Source organism: Megalopta genalis, chromosome 18 (genome assembly GCF_051020955.1).
Source record: "Megalopta genalis isolate 19385.01 chromosome 18, iyMegGena1_principal, whole genome shotgun sequence".
Classification (NCBI taxonomy): Eukaryota; Metazoa; Arthropoda; class Insecta; order Hymenoptera; family Halictidae; genus Megalopta; species Megalopta genalis.
The window spans coordinates 2,389,100-2,415,631 of record NC_135030.1 but is presented as its reverse complement, the minus strand read 5'-3'; the positions used below and the strand labels follow the sequence as shown (position 1 = coordinate 2,415,631).

Sequence of the window (26,532 nt, the reverse complement as noted above, 5' to 3'; positions counted from 1 at the left end):
GCAAGCATGTTCGCTTTTCTCGCGATACCAGCCCACCTGGACAAGCCACGTACCAACGGAGGGAAAGAGAGAAACGATGCTCGCGCACCGATGCACCACGCCCGCCGCCGCCCGTTTCATCTGTGTCTCTCCTTGATTCGTCGGATGACTTTCTTTATTTGCCCGGACATCCGGATACCGGCGACCTTAAACTGGTCCGAGGGACAACAAAGCGTACAACTTTCAGCTAACTTTGTCCGGCCACGCTCGAACATAATCCACTTGCCGAGAGTCCGTGGAAATCTTTTAGAAGCGGCGCGGAAGGGAGTCGCGGGGCTGGTACAGGGCACGCTTAACGAAGTTTCGTCGGAGTTTGAACGTTATTCGAAACGAGCGTAGCCCGGATTTGGCCCGTGCTCTGTGAACCCCCTTTTACCTTCGGAATTTTTCTTGGCCGCTGTCGCGCTGCAAACGGGAAGTTGAACCGCTTGTTTTCCGGCCCGCGTTATTGGATTCTCCGATTCTTCTCCGCGCAATGAATAATTAGCGAATTTCGCACGAAACAACGAAAACATAAGATCGGGCGAGATCATTTTTAACTTGGATTATTGAGAGATGTTGAGATAATAAAAGGATCTATTGAACAGATTATTTCTTCAGTTCTACAGTTATCGACACGTGTTCCGTCCTTCAACGGAATTTTCGTGCTGCGTCTAACTTTCTCCGGGACGAATTACCTTTTCCTTTTATCCCTAAAAAACATTTATTGACGGGGAATCTTCGGCTCGGCGAACAATATTAACAGGCCTTCAACGAACGACGTGCAATCGACAAAAGGTCACGTTCGTTAGGCTTTCAATTTCGTAGAGCCGTAGCCTTCTTCGTTGCAGTTTCTAAGTTTATGATTTTTTCGAGCCGTCTTCTTTCCGGCGATAAAGTCATTTCTGCACTTTCGAATAATGCACACCTTCATCGGCAGCATTTTTTATAACAGGATCGCTAGCACCCACCGCTTCGGCGCCCATCCAGGGTTTCTTGCTACATGCGGCACTGCGTGCTACGTCACTTTTACATCCCCTTCCATCGCGTCACTGGCCAATCAATTTCTAGTCTTCTGTCCACGAAACGGTATAAAAACTCGAAACCGATTCTTCTATTAGTCATTTGTCAGTTCACTCGTCATTTAGTCTTGAGTCACTCGTCGGTCATCGGTCATTGGTCATTCGTCAGTCAGTGTCAGTTAAACTCAGTCATTCTCGCTCGGTCTCTAGTCCGCGACTCTGTTTCATCAAGCACGCGCTGTCCATTTCAACTAAGTACTGAATCGCAGTCAATCCGCTTCAGTCAACTTCAGCAGGCTCCAGCTCACGCTAGTCTACTACACTCAACTCTTCAACTTCAGCAGACTCCAGCTCACGCTAGTCTACTATTCAGTTAGTCAGTCAACTCAGTTTCAGTCAATTACAGTAAACTCCAACTCACGCTAGTCTACTATTCAGTTAGTCAGTCAACTCAGTTTGAGTCAATTACAGTAGACTCCAGCTCACACTAATCTACTACACTCAACTTTTCAACTTCAGTAGACTCCAGCTCACGCTAGTCTACTACACTCAACTCCTCAACTTCAGCAGACTCCAGCTCACGCTAGTCTACTATTCAGTTAGTCAGTCAACTCAGTTTCAGTCAATTACAGTAGACTCCAACTCACGCTAGTCTACTGCACTCAACTCTTCAACTTCAGCAGACTCCAGCTCACACTAGTCTACTATTCAGTTAGTCAGTCAACTCAGTTTCAATCAATTACAGTAAACTCCAACTCACGCTAGTCTACTATTCAGTTAGTCAGTCAACTCAGTTTGAGTCAATTACAGTAGACTCCAGCTCACACTAATCTACTACACTCAACTCTTCAACTTCAGTAGACTCCAGCTCACACTAATCTACTACACTCAACTTTTCAACTTCAGTAGACTCCAGCTCACGCTAGTCTACTACACTCAACTCCTCAACTTCAGCAGACTCCAGCTCACGCTAGTCTACTATTCAGTTAGTCAGTCAACTCAGTTTCAGTCAATTAAGTAGACTCCAACTCACGCTAGTCTACTGCACTCAACTCTTCAACTTCAGCAGACTCCAGCTCAGGCTAGTCTACTGCACTCAACTCTTCAACTTCAGCAGACTCCAGCTCACGCTAGTCTACTATTCAGTTAGTCAGTCAACTCAGCTTCAGTCAACTACAGTAGACTCCAGCTCACGCTAGTCTACTACTCAGATAATCTTTCAACCTTCGACCATCGAATCGAGTGCTTTACAGTGCTTCAATTCATTCTTCAATTCATTCTTCAAAATTAAAACAGCTGTTCATCTTTAATTAGACGAACAGCGATACTAATCGATTCCGTCGCTTAGCGTAATCGGTCTTACAACCCGAGAGATTTTGTATTCGCGGAGTTTTAGTATCGGGTGTACTCGCTGTGCAACGCTTAAAGTTAATAATGCAATAAATACTAACTGTAAAGATAGTAGATATCTTCATTTTATTAGCACAAATTTGAAATGTTCATAGCATCAAATTATTTATCTTTCTCGCGAGAGTTGGCGATAGGATATTTCATGCAATCGTCGCTTGGTCCTGGGTGTATGATGTTCAACATCTTTGAATCAATTCATAAACAAGACCCGCTATCTAATATCCTCCGCGCAGCCATTCCGAAAGCAATCCTCCCCGACCACTTCAAAATCCTGCTAATAAAGTCTCGAGTGTATTACCTGGGGGCAATTAAACTATTCCGTTTAATTGTGACCACATTGGCTGTCTCCCGGCTTCCGGTGACAGCTGGGGAATAAGCTTGTGGTCAGGCGCAAGAGCAGACAGTCTCGTTCCTAGCTCGAGTTTTCTGCCTGTCAGTTTCGATATCACGAGCTCGTAATTACATCCCGGCTGAGTGCAAGCTGCTTGATAAACGATGCGCCGCCCAGCGAACGAGAAATTCGTAAGTTCGAGGCCCGGTATGAAACTGCGCAGGCCGGGATTTTCCTCGGCTTCAATTTTCATTTCACTGATGTAACCGCGCCGATATTCCCTATCTACCTTCGGATTCTTCGTTTCCCCCCGGCCTCTCCCAGCCCCGGTTTCACCCGTTCAACCCGTTTGTCCGCTCCTGCCTTCTGTATTTCATCGATTTCAATCCAAATACCTCTCCGCTCACTTCGCCGGGGCGCGAGCCCGCCAATTTGAATATATTAGGCGATTCATCTGAATTTAATAGAGGCGCATTAGGCGTCCGCGCAATAAAAGGCACGCGAGAGATAGCGCCCTAAGCCTTCGTGCGTGATTCTACCGAGGAACACGGGGTCCATCGTAATTTACGCGCCTTCATGTTTGCATCATCCCCGCGTCAACCCTCCGAGCAACGTTAAATCAAATTAGAATTTCATAAAGTCAATGTTTTATTCGATATTCGAAATACAATTTCATAATGTTGATGTCTTATTTGATTTCGAATTATTTATTTCATAAAGGCAATATTTTATTTGTAGCGACGAATCGTTGTAATTTCCATAAAGAGAGCTAACAGAAATTAAAAGATAGCAGAATAAAATTGATATTAACAACTTTCATCGAAGGAAAGTAACGAGGAAACATATCGTATGTACATCACATATACAATATTATGTACATACATTTTTAAATCAAATATATTCACAATTATCGTATGTTAAAAACAGATAAACGAGTAATACGTTTGTTTTATAATTACACTGCTAATTTTTAATATTCTGTCCTTAATTGTCTTTGTAAGACCATGTACCGCGAACTCTTCGTTGTATGAACGTTCGTTATGCAAATGTTCTCTTATATAAACGTTCATCTATTTGAATATTTTATATTATATTATATTATATTTTTTTTTTTTAATTTTATTTTTTTATTTTTGAATATTTTTTTGTTAATATTTTTACATCTTTTATTGTAATACTATATATACACAACGTTTTCACTTGCTTCTGTAGAATAAAATTCTTGACTTTCACTGAATTTACTGAATGTTATTGTCTTTTTAATTTTATAATCTATAAAATGGCGTTATCCATGCATAACCGAAATGTGAGTTATACTCGTCCTATTTTATTCTATTTCAATTATTAAATCAAGATGAAAAAACGTTTCTCTGATACACTATATATTCTTTGTACTTTTTGGATTTTTGTTTCATTACAAATAAATAGACAATGAACTTCAGAACAATATTTTAACAAGGCACGAAATCGAAAGCATCGACCGAACATGTTCTCTACGGGGTTCGCAGCATTTATTCTAGCATTCACAAAAAGATGTCGCGGCGCTGATCTATTTTGTCTCAACAAATCGAATCGTGTACCAACTGCTTGTTGTCCTATTACGTGAAAATAAATATAAATATAAGTATAAAATATATTTATATTTATATATAAATTATATATTATAAATTATATATTATATATTATATATTATATATTATATATCGTATATCGTATATCGTATATTATATATTATATTATATTATATATTATATTATATATTATATATTATATATTACATATTATATATTATATTATATATTATATATTATATATTACATATTACATATTATATATATATCTTGGAAAATGAAATTGTCGAAAACTTTTTATCGCGTCGTTACTAATTTCTGTGTTTGAACCGTATACATTTCAGCGATGAAGCATATATTTATAAAATATAATAAAAATAAATAAAATAAATATAAATATAAATCAGGTTCCACTGTGCTTCATCGCTGAAATGTATACGGCTCAAACACAGAAATTAGTAACGACGCGATAAAAAGTTTTCGACAGTTTCATTTTCCAAGATGCATTTCTACTTTCTAGGCTGCTATTGGAGTCGCAAACTTTTTTCCCCTTCAAAGTTATAATTCACAGTTATTTCAACAGAAGCTCAGATATGATCGTGGCAATCGAAAGAAAAATGCACACGTCAAGAAAAACTGAGCGTGAATTATAGCTAGTCATTATCCCGGTCAATTAGCCGTGTACAACGGGCGTTCCACGCTGCAATCGAATCGCTGGCCACCTCGTGCTCTCTGGAGCCGGTGCGTGGCCATAGCCGACGATCGTGATATTCCCAGCAGGCCGGTCGAACATTTCACGAACCAACGTACGTGTGAACTTCGATAATCGGGCGTTTGCAGAAGCAATTCCAGCGAAACTCAAACGGAAATACCACGCCCGGCTCGGCCGGATCTGCGTCCGCGAATAGCTATTCGGTATAGAAATTTGCGGGCCATTTATGAATCATTTATTTCAATCTCGTTACAGAAATAGCTCGCCGGCAGTGCTTTCGCCTTCAGACTCAGTCACTTGATCGGTCATCCAATTACGATTATCCGTTGTTCAGAGTTTATACATTATTTTTAGAATAATGTTTCTATGTTTTCTTCGAATCATTGTTGTCGTATCGTGAAAGGTTGTTTTTCAAGTGAAATGATTCAGTAATTTTTAATTTTTCGAACTTTATTTGTGCTGGATTTATAAACTATATTATATTATCGGTTATTAATTATATTAATAATAATACCAATAATATTGGTATTATTAATTATATTATATTATTATTATAAATTATATTATAATATAATTAATTATATTATTGGAACACGTTATGTAAACTGCACTTTAAAATTGTATTATTCAGTCACATTATTTAAACTTTATCTCTAAATTGTGTGTTACTGAGACATATTATTTGAACGGCATTTTTAGATTGTGTTATTGTGACACGGTATTTGAACAGTATTTCTTAATTTTATTATTCAGACAAATCGTTTGAATTGTATTACTGCAGTACGCTGTTTAAACTGTACTTTTAAATCGTATAATTGTGACATATTATTTAAACTGTGTTTTTAAGTCTTATTTTCGGGAGACGTTATTTAAATTGTACTTTTAGATTGTAAATGTTATTGGAACGCATTACTTACTCTAGTATTTTTAAATAATAAAATTATAGACGTGTATTATTTTTTGTTTTAATTTTTGTTTACTACAATTTTATTGCACATTTTTTATACTGAAGATATATATATATATATATATGTGGATGACATAGCAAAGTGTTAAGCAACATTTTCTTGATATTTTCAGCATAAGAAATGTGCAATAAAACTATATATTATACTATATACTATTATATAATATTATTATTATATATAGCTTATATTACATATAATTATATATTATTATTATTATACTATATACTATTATATATATTTAAGAGAAAATAGTGTAGTAGGTGTGTTCATATTCTACTCTGACAGCGCAAAAATCGCAATGTTCTGTTTACGGAACATCGGACCGTTTCCTTTGAGCCACTTACAGTAAATTCTCTCCAACTGTTCCTCAGCTTGTAAACAAAAATGAACAATTTGGGAAGATGGGATACGATTATTCGAGGCGTGCAACTCATTTCTATAACTGTTGACAATCGGCAACTATATAAACGAACCGCGAGGCTCGAATAATCGTATCTGCTCCTCCCGAATTGTCCATTTTTGTTTCCAAGCTCATAGACAATTAGGGAGAATTTACTGCATATCGCTCCACAATTCACGAGCGCTATTATCGTTAGGTATATCCAATTGTAAGGTCGTTTGGAACGTGATTTAATTATTAGCGCATCTTGCGGTGCGTGTCCGCATCGAAGATTTGCAGTGCTGCAGCTTAGACCCACGTTTTACCCAGACTTTGGGGTCTCCTTGTCGAGTTTTTGCTAGTCAAACATCCCGGCGGAGTGACAACGAGAGCTGTTCGCACACGGGCCAACCGTCCCGTAGGCGTCGACGAGGGACCAGTACAAAACCCACAACCTACATCAACCTTCGTGGGTTGCCCTAACGTCTCGGCTAGCTAGGAAAGGGTTCAAGACACCCGTGTGGCGTGAGCGGGCTCCGAGACGTTATTAAGTGTCGCACATCACCGGTCGCTGTTACTAACGATAATCAGACCATTATGGAAATTCGTGACTGGTTCAGGTCCAGGAATCCTCTCGTAGGTGCGCCTCCGCATAAAGACACGGGCGGACGAGACTAGTCAGCTGTAAATTCACGGCAACCCGAAATTTGGCATTTTCGGGAGAAATTACTGTTCTTTGGAGTCGTTTGACAGAGATATTTTGCAGTTTACTGATTGCACAAATGTTCAAGACCGATGCTTTGATACTTTCGCGGAGCTTCCCCATCAGGGAAACTCTGAAAAATAGTGTGTAGGTATGATCGGCTATAGAACATATCTAATTAGCTGTCTTTTTGACCGGCAGATCTGAGTACGCTAAGTCGCGATTCTTTGAACCTCGCCGCTTGTTTTTATAGAAACTCAGGACAATAGTCAAATAAAGGCAGCGGTCAAAATTAATATGAATACATAGTGATGCTAGAATAATGATGATGATGATGATTTAAGTTTCTTATTTCTAATTTTTTGCCACGATCGGAAGGCAATTCGGAGGCTACATGCCACGATTTGAAGACAATTCAGAGGCCACATGACACGATTCGGAGGCAATTCGGAGGCTACATGACACGATTCGAATGCAGTTCGGAGACAATTCAGAGGCAATTCGGAGGTCACACGACACGATTCGAAGGCAATTCGGAGGCCATATGCCATGATTCAGAGGCAATTCAGAGGCCACACGATACGATTCGAAGGCAATCGTCATGCATTATACATTGTAGCTCCGTGGTTTTTCTTACTTGACTCGCACTCATTTTGTGTTGTCGTCCGAGAATTTGCGTCGTGTGCCGCATCACACGCTTGACCGACTCCGTCGACCCTTAGCATGACGTAGCAATAAATTACATAGGCGTAGGACTAGCATAGGGAAATTCACAGCAACCCGAAATTCGGCATTTCCGGGAGAAATTACTGTTCTTTGGAGTCGTTTGACAGAGATATTTTGCAGTTTGCTGATTGTACAATTGATCAAGACCGATGCTTTGATACTTTCGCGGAGCTTCCCCATCAGGGAAACTCTGAAAACCGGCGCGTAGGTACGATCGGCTACGGAACTTATCCAATTAGCTGTCTTTTTGACAACACTGCCCTAAGTAGCACTCCACGCAAACTAGGATGTTCCATGGTAGAGCATGAAGTTGTAGCGTAGAGGAGTTGACACTGTGGCAAAATGTTCGCCATATTTGGTTCTCGGACGTACTTGGTCGACAACCGTTAGGTCCGGACGCCAGACCGTTCGAAGATTCACGTTTATGAAATGCAATTAGCTGTGGAGGGCATGAAGATATTCGAACGGCGACGACGAAACAAGAGAATAGGATTAAGGAAACTGACTTCCTCGAAAGCATGTCCTTCCGCAACGTCTTGCGTGCTATATGTTATAAACTAAGGAAAAGATGATGAAGTATTAGTGAGCTCGTTAAGAATTCAAAGAAGTGATAACTGTTTTTATCGCAGGATTCTTTTACGATAAAGTTAGTGAACGCTAATGACAATACAGTATTCTGTCGATAACTGGCGGAATTTCGGATCTGTCTAATGATAGTCACGGTAGAGGTACTACATTTTTGATAGTGTTCTCAGCATAGTGAATGACAGGGATTGTAGAAGACAGAGGGAACGAGGTTCGACTTTTCAATGAACAAATCATCATCCCTTATTTTTGGTTTCTCGTTAATTAAACTTTTACCAACATATTCGTCTGGTCCTTCTTATCAATACTTCATTCAATCTATTATACCTATTTCATCTATTTTTGACATTTCATTAGAATCCGCAAATAGTACGAATGTTTGAAAAGTAATTGATGCCAGACAACTTCACTTTTCAATTTTAATATGACCAAATAAATTACTTTAGTTCGATGACATTTTTGCGACTGTTGCCCAGGAAGTCGAAGTGTTTAACAAATACCAAACTCTATTTAATTACGATAATGATTATTTGATTATTATTATTTATATTATATAAATATAAATAATAATTATCAAATAACTATTATATGATTATTTGATTGATAATTGATGATTTTAATGATAATAAGGAAAATGTTCATTCACTGGGTGTGTTCGTTCATTGGACATATCACCCAATATTTTTGGAGACCATTTAAATGGTAAACCGTGTACCACCTTGGCAGGTGTCTGCCATATAGTACATTTCTGTCGATCCATTTAATCCGGTACATCGTGGAACACACGCGACCATGAATCAAGGGAATTGCAAAAAGCACCTCCCGTCTGGTTGCTTGCAATTGTATTTCGACGGCTTTGGATATGATATGGAAAAAAAGAGAAAAAGAGAGAGCGAGTTCTAGCTGGCTAGTGGTCTCGTTGGTAAGGGTGTCTAGCAGACCATTCTTTCGAAGCAGGAATGTTGCCATGATGTCTCTGCAATCATGGTTCAACCGACCAGGTAGTGGAGAAGTGCCACGAAAAAGACCCGTTGAATCGATATTAACCCGAGAAAGATAACCTACGTCGCAGAGGCGCCTGCGAAGACTGTTGATTTTTGTTAATTTTTCATAGAGGTCTAGTGATTTAAGTTTAAAATTACTTAAAATATAAAAAAATATAATATAAATGCATTTTATTTTTACGATCATGCCAAACCTTTAAAATGACTAGATTAACTTAAATAAATATCCATTGTTAGTATAAAATTGACGCCTTAGAAAAGCATGCGCCTCTGAAGCGTATGGTTATCTTTTACGTACGTTGTCATATGGTTATCTTTCTAGGGTTAAGGGAAAATGCGAGGAATAAATATTAGGATCATAAAATCGCGTTCGAATAAAAGCAGACATTTACGAAACGATTTACGAACGCGATTAATGAATAATTCTCGAGTTAAACACGTAATTTGCTTTCAATACCGGCCATGAGAGTGGCGAATTAATAATTACTAGGAGAGACTGGGATAAGTTGATACATTTCTCACTTTTTCGTTTATACGATCTTTATTCGAGCTAATTACTCGATACGAAAAATAGTGAACTATAGTTTGATTCTTCCGTGTCACATATTGTGAACAGGACGATTTGAGAAAATATATATAACGTAAATTATAAAATGTTTTTCCTAAGCGAATGCAAAATGTATCAATATACCTCACTGCGGGGCAAGTTGATATTGCCTTAGGGCAGATTCATACTCGTTTCAAACAGGTTGATTAGATTTTTAATAACTGTTTTTATCATTCAATATATGTTATTCAATTATGTCTATCACAACGTGATTGTGATTTAGTTATACGTGTGCGTAACTGAAACAATTTTATTTGAAGTTAATTGATATAGTGAACAATACAAAAATTGGTCGCTTTCTAAAATGGTTCGCGACAAATAAAGTCCTCGTTTTCTGATTCTGGATAACAGCAACAACAACAAAAGCATAAATAACAAATTAATTAAACAATCCAATATTTATTATTTAGTATGATAATATAATATTTATTTACTTAATCTCTTGCGATATTAAAAACTCCTGCAGCTTCTTCGATGCTCTTTCTCCTTTAATATATTTCGTTTCGTCAGCCCTTTCTAAAGCTGTATCAGCGTGTCTCAGGGAAAAAAGTCCATCAATCTGCCCGACGCGAAGTCATCGAATAAAAATATTTCCAGAAAAAAAGATGCGGACCATCAACCTATCTTCTGTACCAATTCACCCTGGTCTTCCCTAATACGGAATAATTTATTTGATATTTTGAATATGCTAATTCAAGGATGGCAATTCGGTGTTAGAAAATTAGTTGGCGCGACTAATAATAATCCATCAACTGGAAAATTAAAGCAGCGCAGTGGAGCTGTATCGCGTGACCAGCTTGTCACAAGGGGTTGGAGGAGGGTGTACGTACGTGCCATCTTTAATGCGTCGTCGAACACTTGTCACGCCTGCAGCCGAGGTTCACGAGGGTGCGGGGCGGTGTTCAGGGGTCGATGGGAGCGAATAGCTCTCGTAATAAGTCATTGAGGTGAACTCGGTGGAAGACAACGTCGTCGTCCTTGTCTTTCGCGCGCCTCGCGAGCGGACCGCTCCCTTTCGAAACGGGGTGATAGATCAAGCCACTTCGCTTCCGGTCCCGGGATACGAATGCACGTACGCGATCCCTGCAACCCCTGTACCTCCAACTACCACCCCGTGTACTTCGCGGCCCTCTTAACTGCGCGACATTAGTCTGCCATGCGTGGCTTGTCGGATTATATCAGCCCGTGGGCATACCATATGCTTCCGGTTACGTGTGAACGCACTCTGACCGTAATTTTTGCCTCCGTGTCTTCGAGAAAATTAGCTGTGGCTGATGCATCTCCGTTGCTAACGATAAACACGCCCAGGATCTCTACCAACGCTCAACGGTGTTATTACTGCGAAAAGTATTCGACTATTTTTCACTTATATTAGGTCTACCGGAAAGTTCTGTCCGTTTTTGAATTGAAATACAACACAATTTTCATACATTTAATAATATTTATCGTAGAATATACTTTCCATCGTTACTTATCACTTCTTGCCAGCGCGATGGCAACTTGTTTTCATTTGAAAAAATGAGGGTGCCGACATGTTTTGGCTTCAGTCTTAACCGCCGGTCGGGTATTATTAATGCAACTTTGCTAAATATTTTACCAAAGAAGCCGGTGTGCAAAAGTATTCTTTGCATAACTCCTCCGGTAGAGGATTTAAGGCATTTTTCAGTTCACTTCTATATAGTAGGAAGTATTTCAATAAACATATCATCAAAATAGGATACAAAGATTCGAAATGTATTTACTAGTTTTAAGAAGTTGGCCACTCTGATTAGTGCTATCGATAGTAAAAAAAACATTCGACAGTTTTCGGTAACAATAGTGCTATCGATAGTTCTCCACCTCCACCATAGTTCTCCCATAGAACATTTTATGGCATGCTAGTAGGTCCACCGGAAAGTTCTGTCCGTTTTCCAATTGAAATACAACACAATTTTCATACATTTAATAATATTTATCGTAGAATATACTTTCCATCGTTGCTTATCACTTCTTGCCAGCGCGATGGCAACTTGTTTTCGTTTGAAAAAATGAGGGTGCCGACATGTTTTGGCTTCAGTCTGAACCGCCGGTCGGGTATTATTAATGCAACTTTGCTAAATATTTTACCAAAGAAGCCGGTGTGCAAAAGTATTTTTGGCATAACTCCTCCGGTAGAGGATTTAAGGCATTTTTCAGTTCACTTCTATATAGTAGGAAGTATTTGAATAAACATATCATCAAAATAGGATAGAAAGATTCGAAATGTATTTACTAGTTTTAAGAAGTTGGCTACTCTGATTAGAGCTATCGATAGTAAAAAAAAACATTCGACAGTTTTCGGTAACAATAGTGCTATCGATAGTTCTCCACCTCCACCATAGTTCTCCCATAGAACATTTTATGGCATGCTAGTAGGTCCACCGGAAAGTTCTGTCCGTTTTTCAATTGAAATACAACACAATTTTCATACATTTCATAATATTTATTGTCGAATATACTTTCCATCGTTACTTATGACTTCTTGCCAGCGCGATGGCGACTTGTAAATGTCATTTTTAAAAAATGATTTATTTTTAGAGGCGAAGAACTCAGCTAGTGCTCGGTTGACATCAGCTTCAGTTTTGAATTTTTTTTCCTGTAAAAAGTTTTGCAAAGAGAGAAACAAGTGATAATCGGAGGGTGCTAGGTCCGGGGAGTATGCTGGATGCGACAGAATTTCCCAGCCTAGCTCTGCGATTTTCTGACGAGTCGCCAAAGCAGCTTGTGGTCTGGCATTATCATCGGTAGCCATGTTTTCACGATCGCGTCTCGCTTAATAATGACACGAGACATCTTTGTTTCAGTTTATTTAGGAGAGTACGTGTGTGTGAATGCAACGATAAAGAGAGATAGTCATATATGTCTGAAATCAACATGTGCATATGGATTGAAACTTGAAGTGACACTATCGGACAGAACTTTCCGGTCCTAATTATGAGATAAATATTATTTCACATTGCTGATACGGTATTATCCCCCTAATTATCCCGAATGTAGCAGGGATTGCCACTCTAATACGCGATTTTGGAACAGTTCTTGAACTATCAATTAGGATAATATAAGCTTCTCGAAACTAAAATTTACTATGACTTATTCGAAACTGTAAATTGAAATTCCTTAATTTTAAATTGAATTTTAGTCGCTAAAAATTGTATTAACCTGGATGCAGTGACCTAGTTGGAACACTGTTCCAAAATCTCGTACAAGTGTGGTAGCTCTCCGGAATGTAGAAAATGATAGCGATTGAAAAAAAGGAAAGGAACGAGGTTGGAGAAGTTTAGGAAACGTTAAAGGACTCGTGCGAGTTCAGGCTTTGAAATTCATAGATCACAATTCGTTGTTTTCGGTTTTTCGTGAATGAAACTTTTACCATTGCGTTTGTCACGTATTTCATAGAACTGAGCGACATGCTTTTTCCGAGTGTAAACAATAATACTGCCAATGAAGGAAAAATAAATTTCTGAGTTGCATAGTATTTTTCGCAATGTTCGTGTCTTACTGCGCTGAACGATGTCCAGTTTATGGCTGTAAGACTAAACAAAACACGTCATTTTAATAGAAATAATCCTTATTTACGTAACAATTTCTAATTAATTGAACTCTAATTATTAAATAAAACAAGAAAACTGTACCGACAATACATGTATCATTCATAATTCAGTAATATCAATTTCTGTGAATAACAATTGAGTTACGTACATATCAATTTTGTTCGCGTGGAACTGGAATTTCTTGATCGAATAGGAATCGTTCCATTATTTTAACTGAACGGGGAACGCAATTGGCACTTGTATTTGCTTGTAAATAGTTTTTATTGTTTCCCTGGCGAGTACCGCTAATGAAAACGTCGATTGGAACGATACCAATACTCATAAAACATCCTTTGTTGTGCAGGTATGTTATTTTCATCAGGATCAGCAGTAATCAGTATGCTAATAAATTGACAATTTCCAATGTGAAAGAGCTGTCCCACGATTCTCCGCAAGTATAATCCCGCGGACTGTATTATTCGCGCTTCGTATCATTTCGTGCCGCCGTGTTTTACATTTGCCGCCCCGGCTTCATGCATCAACGTATTACCAAAACTTCTCCAAAATTGATTGTCCTCGCCTACATATCCCAATTCCCGGGCGCACACAATTCCCTCGTCCTATTCCAGGAATATAGTTTGTAGATGTTAGTATAATGCTACCGGGGTGGAGACACGTTAAACTTTGCATTGCCCGGGGAGTTCGCGCGGACATTTCTCCACTGCCGCGGCATAGGCAAACGAATCATTACCGTCATTACCGAAAATAGCTGTGTAATCTAGCCTTGGTTTCGATCGCGTCATACCCAATAAATGTCCGATTATATTGCTGTCGTTCACCGCCGGCAGATCCCTAAATTCCTAACGGAGCTAGTTATCACGCCAGTGAAAGCGAATAGTTTGGACGGTTAAGATATTCGCGTGATTCGATAGGTTCTTATCGGCACTCAATCAAGGTTTCACGAAGCAAAGTGTACGGTTAATCTTTCTCGCTTCTTCCATTAATTTTCTCGTCACTGTCCCTCTATCTTATTCAGCGCTTTATTATCTTTGTCATATTCGACCTTCCAAAATAAACCATTATATTTCCAGCTCCTCTATTTTTTTCTTCTCTTTTCAACACTTTGCTTGTTTCTACTCTGATTTCACTTTTCTGATTCAAAGTTTCTTCCATAATACTAGGTTGTCAAGTATGAAATGGAGCAGAAAATGCACATAAATTGAATTCGATTTTTTTCCAATAAAAACTTTTTATTTTTAATCAAAGTGTGCACCCATATCATCGATACGCTTTTGCCATTTTAGAGGTAACTCATTTGTCCCTTTGCTGTAGAAGCCTGGACCACGGGAGTCGATGAACTCTTGAAACGCCATTTTGACAGCCTGTGCGGAATTGAATTTTTTTCCAGATAAAAAGTTGTTTAAATTTTGAAAGAAACGATAGTCAGTGGGGGCAGGGTCTGGCGAGTACGGTGGGTGACGGAGAGTTTCCAACTTCAACTCCTGTAGCTTTGACACGGTCATTCGTGCGGCACGTGGCCGAGCGTTGTCGTGCAGGAGGATTGAAGTCATCGGTCAATTCATGCGGTATCCACTTGTCCAGCTTTTTCACTTTACCGATTTCTGCCAAATGAGTTAAGATTGTTTGCTTCGATACATTGTACATTAATGATAATTCACGTGCACTTTGGCTAGGATTCGCTTCCGCAGTGGCTTTCAGGACGACATTATCCAGCTGAGTCTTGGGTCGACCACGTGATTCATTAGACAGGTCGAAATCTCCCGAACGAAATTTTTTAAACCAACGAGCTACAGTCGCGTTTGTAGCCACTTGAATGCCGAACACACTATTGATATTGGCGACTGCCTGCCGCGTTGTGGCTCCACGGTGGAACTCGTACTTCGTCAACACACGACTTTCGCTGATTTCCATGATATCACTTAATCGCCTATACAAAAAAACTATTTCAAATTTGTTCAAACCGAAATATGAGTTAGAAAGAGGAAAAGATGTACCTTTCACACGAAAAACAAATTATGCCAAAATACGGCGTCTAAATGAGGTTGTGTGCGATTGAAATAAATAACACGATGTTTGCTCCATTTCATACTTGACAACCTAATATTATTTAGTTCGTCTCTCTTAATCGTGATTTTCTTCTCGACTCACATCTACTTACGTAAACCTCTAATCGTTTCAGAATTCAAAGATGCCGTAATCAGATCAAGTAACGAAATCCGCGAGCAAATTTTCCGGCAATCCATTGATGGCTTGCTAGATCAAATTTTTGATCAAATAATAAAAAAAGATGATCCTACGAACTATTCGAATCTTTTCTGTTTCATTGAAATTGATATGGTAGTATAGTTATGCAACAGTGAAGAGAATAACTTTACAATATATATTTTTCTTGTAGCGACAGAAAATTTATGTCAAGTTTGCATGCAATTCATTGCTCGTCGCACCCTTTCAGCTCACGTAGATGATTCTTCTGTATTCTCACTTCAATAGCTGAAATCGATAGAAAAAATGTGGAGCTATAGTTGTATCCACCACACTTCAGTAGGATTGTGAAATAAATTCACTTCTTTTGTAAGTATCATTACTTCTTGAATCTTCAAAACTGCTGCAGAAAGAATTGTATGTTAGCTAAAAAAGGGGGTACATAAATTCAGCTAAAATTGTATTTAACTCATTCAACGTGTAGTCCTCTATGGCAAGAGTGAGAGTCGCATTGTTTAATTTGTTGCGTTTAAACAAAATTTTATCTACTATGATTTTGATACTATTTACTATAGTATGAATATAAAATGAATACAAAAGTAATCCAATCGGAATGGCATTCATACAATATACAAACACAATATAAAATGGTCAAAATAATATAAAGAGCAGATATTTCTTCTATTATATTATTTATTTTCTTTTTTACAGTACCGATCGGTTAACTTAGTCTACGAGTATTGGTTTGTTTAGCTTTGAAATCGTTTCGAGCCACTGCTCGATTCTAACAACCCTCGATTTAGGCAGCGATATGGGCCAATGAGTTACGGCGATTTTGTTAACCGATGTCGAACCTTTGGGAGTAGAAAACTAACAAGACAGCGGATACATAGCGTCGGGTTCCGGCAGTTGTGAATCCTTGGGATTGGCATTGATGTGTGTGTAATTGTCCCCGTGGGATTCGACCTCTCCGGCATTGTCCCTCTGGTTCCCTGGTTATCTAGACGTCGATATTAGGTCTCAGCTCGTCTGTAATAGGCCCCAGAGCTCCAGTATTATCAGTGTCGCATCTCACAAGCTTTGGGGTGTCTACTTGATCCGCAAATTAACTCACTGTGTTTCGTAAGTTCGATAAGTAGAACATTGTGCTTCCAATCACGCTGTTCATGTTGCGGTATCGATCTTGCTTTAACGACTCGCGCGCGTCAAACGCTGTTTTCCTACTTTGTATCTTGGCTTCTATTTTACTCTTGACGACGTTGAATGCCACGCCGGTTTTACAGAAATTGTCCGCGGCGCCACGATGAATTTTCTTTTATGCGATACATACTACTGTGATCAAAAAGTAAGGTGAAATTGTCATTTAAAACTCCCGGACATTAGGAAGGCAGGCAATTGTTTTTTTCCTAGGTTGGTAGGACTGTCTATAACAATTGCCAAGCGTCTGTTTGTTAAAAGGTTTAATTATCTCCGAGTTACACGTGTTTTAGTAAACGACCAAAAGTGAATTTTTCGATTTTTACAATGGGTGATTTTGTTGAGCAAAGAACTTGCATCAAATTTTGTTTGCGGAACGAATATTCTTGTGCGGACACGTTGAAAATGTTGCGGAAGGCCTTTGGTGATCAAACTATGGCACAAAAAAACGTTTATAAGTGGTACAACGAGTTCAAAGCGGGCCGAGAACGCGTTGAAGACGAACCGCGCTCTGGACGACCATCAACGTCTACCGACGAGGGCCACGTCCAAAAAAATCGAAGATTTGGTGCTTGAAAATCGTCGATTGACAATGAGAGACCTCGCTGATAGTGTTGGAATATCATTTGGCTCAGTCCAAACCATTTTGAAGGATGATTTGTGTCTCAAACGCGTCAAGTCTCGATTGGTGCCATGTCATACTGCATTGGTTCTTCGCGACTTTTTTGCCAAAAACTCGACTCATATCGTTCCGCAACCACCGTATTCGCCTGATTTGGCTCCGTGCGACTTCTGGTTATTCAGCAAACTCAAAAAGCCAATGCGGGGACGCCGTTTTGACACGATTGAGGAGATAAAAACCGAATCGAAGAAGGTCTTGAAGGCTATACCGGAAAAAGACTATTCCGACTGTTTCGAGGACTGGAAAAAGCGTCGGAAACAGTGCGTTTTATCGGACGGGGATTACTTTGAAGGGGATGAAATTGATTTGGAAGAATAAACAAAGAATTTACATTTTATAAACAAATTCACCTTACTTTTTGATCACAGTAGTATAACGTTGAAATATTGTCTGCAATAGACAAGTTACAGTGTATAACCATGTTTGATATGTTAATTGCGACAGGGATCACTGTTTGAATTGACGATGGTAATAATACAAAATTTTAGATATTGACGTTTGCTTTAAATTATATACAGGGTGGGGCATTTTAAACAGGTCACCTGAATAACTCGCTTGTTTTTGAAGATAGGAGAAAATGCATTGGACCAAACTTACTTGGTATCGGGGGGCTCGTAATCTGGCATTACCAATTTTTCTGTAGGTGGAGGCGTCGAGGAGATACGATGGTCGATTCTGTTTTTTTAAATGGAACAGTAAGTTTTTTTACTTACATTCTGATAGAGTGTTTCGAGGCGAATACAATGAACTATTACGAAGGTCATTCAAGGCCACCGAAAGTCAACTGCAAGAGAAAATAAATTGTCTCAGAGTACTTTTCGAATACTTGTGTATCACGTGTGCGTATTACGTGACACGGGTCACAAAAGATAAACAAACATTCAGTCACATTGTACGCTTATCTGTATCCTCAAACATTATTGGTAATTTTCAATTATCTGTTTTAGAAAATAATTTGAAGAAAAATTCAGAGATTCATACATTTCAGCGAAGGATTAGAAATGTCGTCAATATTTCTGAACTTTTCGTACTAAATGTCATATGGTCATAGTGTCGTGGTCGTTGCATCGGACTTGATCTTAGCTTTCACATTATGACGATAAAATTGCACACAAGTAAATAGATGACATTACGAAAAAACCACTTATCTGTGCAGAAAGTATTTATACGTTATAACATCTCTTTTCCGTCATCAGGTTCAGTTGAACGACTCTCTTCGTTTGTTACAATTATTAATAACACCGTAAGCCAACTGTCAAACGATATGTTTGTATATCGTGTTATTAAGAGCCACGAATCATCTATAATGAATATGCTTATCATGTAAAAACAGTATACGTTAACGTATGTATTACTTGTTGTTTTGCATTACTATTTGAAGCGACGAAATTATTTGCAAATAAATTATTACTCAAATAATATTTCCAAATTTATTTCTACGTATGCTTATTTCAAACAAATTGATTTGCTGTCTTATATTTGAGGCAAGTATTTGTCGTTTTTATTTGCTATCATTATTTCGAACAAGAAGTATCTATCTCTGCTTGAAATTAACATTCTCCTTTTTCGAGGTACTCGTAAAACATTCGAGGCTACCCAGCTATAGATCTGTGCCTACTCGTAGTACACTTGATCCCGTTTTTACTTAAAACCATCGAGGAAATACAATAGGCCCGCGTGTTTTCCATGCTCGCTCGGAAGAAGAAAAAAAACAAAAGCGGTGTTCTGAATCACGTTGTTTCCGTTGTAGTTTCGATCCTGTTCGACGGGACGGCACGGAACTTCGTGTCCATGCAGTGCATCCTGAAAGGTACACTCAAGTGTGCTGTCCACGCGTGCAAATTCTGTTGTTACCATCGTTGAAACATTGCCAGTGCTTTACGCTTGCTTTCCCAGCTGCGTCCCCGTCCGTTTGCCCCCTTCCAGCCTCTGCGGCCCCTTCTGGCCGCTAAGCTACTTCAGCTTGGACAGCTTCCAGGTGCTTCCTCGCGCCACGGCGCGAATTTCAACATGGATTTTAGCCTGTGGGCCGACCGAGAAGTGCTTCTTGAAACAACGGACACGTGCCGTGCGAGCGAGCCTCGCTCGCTCTGCGTACGATTTTACGATTAACGAGCCGCGCGGCGCGTCGCGTCGTGTGCATTCGCCCCGCTCGCGTGTTTGAATATTTACTGAGCGAATTTCCACCCGGACGATATCGATGAATCGGACCGTTCGCCTGTTTCATCGGACAAACCGCACCGATTATACATATAATTCCACGTGGGTTTATTTAATATTTCTGTTCCACCGCGGCACCATGAATAATGCAACCCCGCGCGGCACGAGCAAGTCAAACGACCGGTTAATTGGAATTATTCTTCGATAGTTTCATCGGTTACTTTATTCATGCAGCCTTTATTTCAAGCGTCGTCGAAATCGCCGAATGAACGTTTCATCCCTGAACGGCTACTCGATCCCGTATACAGATCCTCGCTGTTATTTCAACGCTGCGGATATATTAGGTCTACCGGAAAGTTCTGTCCGTTTTTCAATTGAAATACAACACAATTTTCATACATTTCATAATATTTATTGTCGAATGTACTTTCCATCGTTACTTATCACTTCTTGCCAGCGCCATGGCAACTTGTTTTCATTTGAAAAAATTAGGGTGCCGATATGTTTTGGCTTCAGTCTGAACCGCCGGTCGGGTATTACTAATGCAACTTTGATAAATATTTTACCAAAGAAGCCGGTGTGCAAAAGTATTTTTGACATAACTCCTCCGGTAGAGGATTTAAGGCATTTTTCAGTTCACTTCTATATAGTAGGAAGTATTTGAATAAACATATCATCAAAATAGGATACAAAGATTGTAAATGTATTTACTAGTTTTAAGAAGTTGGCTATTCTGATTAGTGCTATCGATAGTAAAAAGAACATTCGACAGTTTTCGGTAACAATAGTGCTATCGATAGTTCTCCACCTCCACCATAGTTCTCCCATAGAACATTTCATGGCATGCTAGTAGGTCTACCGGAAAGTTCTGTCCGTTTTTGAATTGAAATACAACACAATTTTCATACATTTAATAATATTTATTGTAGAATGTACTTTCCATCGTTATTTATCACTTCTTGCCAGCGTGATGGCAACTTGTTTTCATTTGAAAAAATGAGGGTGCCGACATGTTTTGGCTTCAGTCTGAACCGCCGGTCGGGTATTACTAATGCAACTTTGCTAAATATTTTACCAAAGAAGCCGGTATGCAAAAGTATTCTTTGCATAACTCCTCCGGTAGAGGATTTAAGGCATTTTTCAGTTCACTCCTATATAGTAGGAAGTATTTGAATAAACATATCATCAAAATAGGATACAAAGATTGTAAATGTATTTACTAGTTTTAAGAAGTTGGCTATTCTGATTAGTGCTATCGATAGTAAAAAGAACATTCGACAGTTTTCGGTAACAATAGTGCTATCGATAGATCTCCACCTCCACCATAGTTCTCCCATAGAACATTTTATGGCATGCTAGTAGGTCTACCGGAAAGTTCTGTCCGATTTTGAATTGAAATATAACACAATTTTCATACATTTAATAATATTTATTGTAGAATATACTTTCCATCGTTACTTATCACTTCTTGCCAGCGCGATGGCAACTTGTAAATGCCATTTTTAAAAAATTATTTATTTTTAGAGGCGAAGAACTCGACTGGTGCTTGGTTGACATCAGCTTCAGTTTTGAATTTTTTTTTCCTGTAAAAAGTTTTGCAAAGAGAGAAACAAGGGATAATCGAAGGGTGCTAGGTCCGGGGAGTATGGTGGATGTGACAGAATTTCCCGGCCTAGCTCTGCGATTTTCTGACGAGTCGCCAAAGCAGCATGTGGTCTGGCATTATCATCGGTAGCCATGTTTTCACGATCGCGTCTCGCTTAATAATGACACGAGACATCTTTGTTTCAGTTTATTTAGGAGAGTACATGTGTGTGAATGCAATGATAAAGAGAGATAGTCATATATGTCTCGAATCAACATGTGCGTATGGATTGAAACTTGAAGTGACACTATCGGACAGAACTTTCCGGTAGACCTAATATTTCCTAATTATGAGATAAATATTATTTCACGTTGCTAATACAGTATTCTCTCCCTAATTATTCCGAATGTAGCAGGGATTGCCACTCTAATAGACCTAATAATAGACCTAATAATAAGTAGACCTAATAATTGAACCGTTTTACCCCGGAGTCCTGTCTAGTCGGCGTTCCTGGCGTTCGCGGCGAACGTTGGAACAAAAAATGTGGCAAACTAATGACTGGTTTTTCATAGCGTGCATTTTTTCGATTGACTTTGTAGTGGAAGTTCATTTTTAACCGTTTGAAGAGGAATTTGCGTTTTATGAATGCAAAGAATTCGTTCGTTTTTAATTACGTTTGATCGCTGTGGATTTTTCAGTATGTGCTCGTCGAGTGGTTTAACAAAGTTTTAATATTTGAAAGAGTAATACAGTGAAATCATGCGTAAGCTATGAAATTATAAGAAGTAATAGCATGACTGTAATTCAATGTTCAATATCTACGATGTTCTTTTATCATTTATTATTATTATTATCTGCCTTCTACGATAAGAGGGATTATCGGTTTGTTGATTATAAGAGAAGAGTTTTGTTACAAGTAGATTGTGGATTTTTATTGAAAATAGAAGTATTCTTTGCCGATTGCAAAACATTGGAGTTAAATACGTATTAACTTCAAAGAGTTTGAAATAATGCAATGATAATACTTGAGTCTTTTCATCATCTCTTTACTGTTTTGCATTCAATTCTCCATCCTGTTTTCCTTGAAATGCAGTTTCCAAGTAAAAGACTTCCTAAATCAACAAGTATGCTGTGTCTCGAAGAAAAATTACGTTATCTCAGAAACGTTATAAATATTTTTGCGTGGAAACTAGGTTCTAAGGGTAGAAATACTGTCAATGCAAATGTATTGTCAAGCTGAACTTCACAAAGGGACTTCTCGATGGTTTTCAAAATTAATTAACGCTTCACTTAGAAAACGAGATAAAAAACGAAAAATCCGGATTATATATACATTAGAATATTTTAGAAATGTCGTAAATATTTCTGGACTTTTCGTCCTAAATGTCATATGGTCATAGTGTTGTGGTCGTTGCATTGGCCTTGATCTCAGCTTTTACATTATGACGATAAAAATTGCACACAAGTAAATAGATGACATTATTTTTCGATTAGATTTATAAACAAATTTGTGCGATTATTTGCCATTTTACTGTACTTTAGCTTTGCTTTTCTGTGTCACTATAGGTGACCTTGAATGACCTTCATAATAGTTCATTGTATTCGCCTCGAAACACTCTATCAGAATGTAAGTAAAAAAACTTACTGTTCCATTTAAAAAAACAGAATCGACCTTCGTATCTCCTTGACGCCTCCACCTACAGAAAAATTGGTAATACCAGATTATATATATATGAGCACCCCCGATACCAAGTAAGTTTGGTCCAATGCGTTTTCTCCCATCTTCAAAAACAAGCGAGTTATTCAGGTGACCCGTTTAAAATGCCCCACCCTGTATAAATAAATAAATATTACCGTTGGTGATTTTAAGCGAAGAAGCAGACGAGCCCGAAGTTCATGTTTTGCTCATGATCATTGTTGCAGTTACGAAGCTGAGAGAACATTGGGACGAGACGAACTCGAAAGTGATGCAAAGGAAAACACAGTTGGACGCAATGCTGGGGGACAGTCAGCGGTACGAGGCCAAGAGGAACGAGGTGGAAGTCTGGCTTGTGCGAATGGAAACTCGACTGGAGAAAATGCAGGCTGTGGGGCACACCGCCGACGTTCTCGAGGCGCAGCTCCGAGAACAAAAGGTACGTTGGAATTTTTCCCCATTCTTTCTCGAACTGCTGCATTAACCTGCGCGCATTAACCAAGCCGGAGGTCGCCATTTTTATCTAGTCTTTATTTCTCGCGCGTCCATCCATTCGCTCAAATATGGCCGTACGATTCTCTTTTGTACCCTTAAGCCTTAAGCGATAGTTCTTATCAATGAAGTCTCTTGATGCTTACGTCGATGATAATTTCTCAAAGTTTTTCCAATCATATCTTACCATCTACTTTCTACGAATATCTTCTATTATTTTAGTCATAAAATATCTCACTGTGCACTTCTTGTTTTTTGATACGTTTTGCACTCGAAATTATTCCTTTTGTAGGTCATATTCATCTTTGTGCAAATAAAAGTTACCCTTGCGCGGAATTTGTTCACCTTCTTGCAAATAAAATTTGCGAATTGCTTGTCTGTAATTCTTTCTAATAACATTCATATTAAACTTAAAGCTTGAATAACATTTTCTAAATAGTTTTTGCCGGTTTATAAAGATTAATTATTTGTAATGAACATTGTTAATATTCGACAGATAAGTATATATTATATATTCATATCGAATTAAAACATTTAATTTAATTTAAAATTTTAATTTCATTTAAAGCTGACCAACTTTGATCTCTGGAGTAAATTTACAAAAAGGGTGGATATAATTTACGAAAGAATTAATTTTGTGTACGAAGATTGTATATTCGCGAGGCTACCATAACTCATAATCGAGATGTTTGATGAAGTGTTTGGTCAAATGATCATTGACAAATTATTAGCTTTCAGCTAATTACTTCGCTAATTACTTAGAAATTTTAATCAATCGAATATAATTAGGGATGATGTGAATTGAATGAATTTTTATTATTATATTATAGTATTTTGAAGAATAGGTGGTTCTCTTTCATCTGACTCCATTTGCGAGAAACAATATTTGAGAAACCTAATCTGTTGTTAGATGGTGTAGACTGCACCATAAATCATTTTTCTCACTAAATATCTTTTCTTGCAAATCGAAACGGATGAAAGAGAACTTTCTATTTTCCAAAATACGATAAAATATTCATATTTCCACATGGCATAATGCCGATATGGTATATTTAACCCTTCGCCGGCAACTCAGCGTAAACCTAAATAAATAGTAAGACGAAACGGTATGACTACATATATACGCATCGCAGTACTCTACAGGGTGTCCCAAAATTATTGTATAATTGAGAAATGAGGGATTTCGAAGGTCATATAAAGTAACGTTTTTCTTAGCGAAGATGCAATCCGCGGCTTCGTTTCTGAGTTATCAGCGAGCCAATGAGCGGGCTTCGGCTCGGTCGCCTCGCGCCGGCTAATCTCGCTTCTCATTGGTCACTGTTTTTCGTTGATAACTCACAAACGAAGCCGCGGATCGTATTACAGCTAGGGAAAAAGTTGCTTCAAATAACCTCAGGAATCCCTCATTTCTCGCTTATCCGATCATTTTGGGATACCCTGTATAATTTCGCCAGTTTCTAAATTCTTGTTCCTTCCTCCAGACTTTCACAGTTTTAACGCCACCTTCACTGGCCCAGAACACTCCGTCAATCTCTATTTTCCCTAGACCAATTTCTACTCTGTATTATTGGCCTAATCAATCATTCTATATTTCCAGTACACTCCATCACACGCGTCATCCATATTCAACGAACGCGGGGCTCATTCATTTTAACTATACGCATCTCTCAATGAACTGGGTATTCATACATAATCCAAATTAATCCGATATCCATTTTCAGCAATGCATATAATCTCGTTCCCTATTCTATATTCCAGAATGTAGCTACGCTATCTGCAGTACATTTAGCGATTGACCGGCGGTCTCGTCCAGTTGATATTTCGCCAGAAAATTTACCCTATATCCGCAGTAGCTAAACTACCTAGAACTGTACGTCCCGATGGATTCGAGCTTTAATGCCACTGATCCTACTTTTCATTGTTCGGCATTCAATTCCATAATTTAGCCAGTCATGTAACATCAAGACTCCAAGTTGCTAGATAGCCGATGCTCTTGTCCCATTGAGACCTCAACCCTAGACACCATCGGTGCTAGATTGATTGCCCGATATTTTCGATCTTAAAGCCAGCCTGCTTAACCCTTTTGCTCCGATGTGCGTATATATACGCCCTCGAAGAATGACCATTTATATAGGAAGAGCGTATATTGGGTTGGCAACTAAGTAATCGCCGATTTGTTCAATGAAATAAAAGATTATTTTTTACTTGGAACGAAGTTTAATCTGTAATGTATTTTCCATTTTGTTCGATAACCTTTTGCCATGTTATTTCTAAGAATGTTATTTCTAAGCTAATGCTATTTGCCATGCTATTTCTAAGAATAACAATATTGTAAGAAACGTGGAAATTGCAAAAACTTTGCGAATTGGAATGCCATGTTCTATTCGGTGCTTCCCATTTTCCAAATTTGTCTCGTAATATTGTCTCTTCTCTAGATTCATGGACGTTGTATAATAATATACATACATTATAAAAAGTGTATTCTATTGGATTGGCAACTAAGTAATCGCCGATTTGTTCAATGAAATAAAAGATTATTTTTTACTTGGAACGAAGTTTAATCTGTAATGTATTTTCCATTTTGTTCGATGACCTTTTGCCATCTCTCTGACAACTTGAAAATTCCACGCTCGCAGAAAGTCTGATCCTTTTCGGCCAAAAACTGAGTTAAGTGAGATTTTACAGCGTCATCGTCATTAAAAGTTTTACCACGAAGGGAGTTGTCCAGGGATCGAAATAAGTGGTGATCCGATGGCGCGAGATCAGGGCTATATGGCGGGTGTAACATCGATTGCCAACCAATATCCATCAATTTTTGCCGAGTGGACAAAGACGTGTGCGGCCTAGCATTGTCCTGCTGGAAAATGACGCCTTTACGATTGACCAATTCTGGTCGCTTTTCCTTGACCGCTG

The 26,532-nt window shown here is 38.5% G+C and overlaps 1 protein-coding gene across 1 annotated transcript in view; it reads left to right on the top strand.

The window, feature by feature from the left end:
- Nucleotides 1-26,532, top strand: part of LOC143260740 (dystonin-like) — a 183,124-nt gene that overhangs the window by 60,079 nt on the left and 96,513 nt on the right. Inside the window, exon 3 of the mRNA XM_076527285.1 lies at nucleotides 23,355-23,566. Within this exon, the coding sequence (XP_076383400.1) occupies nucleotides 23,355-23,566 (212 nt within the window). The remainder of the gene's footprint in view (nucleotides 1-23,354; nucleotides 23,567-26,532) is intronic.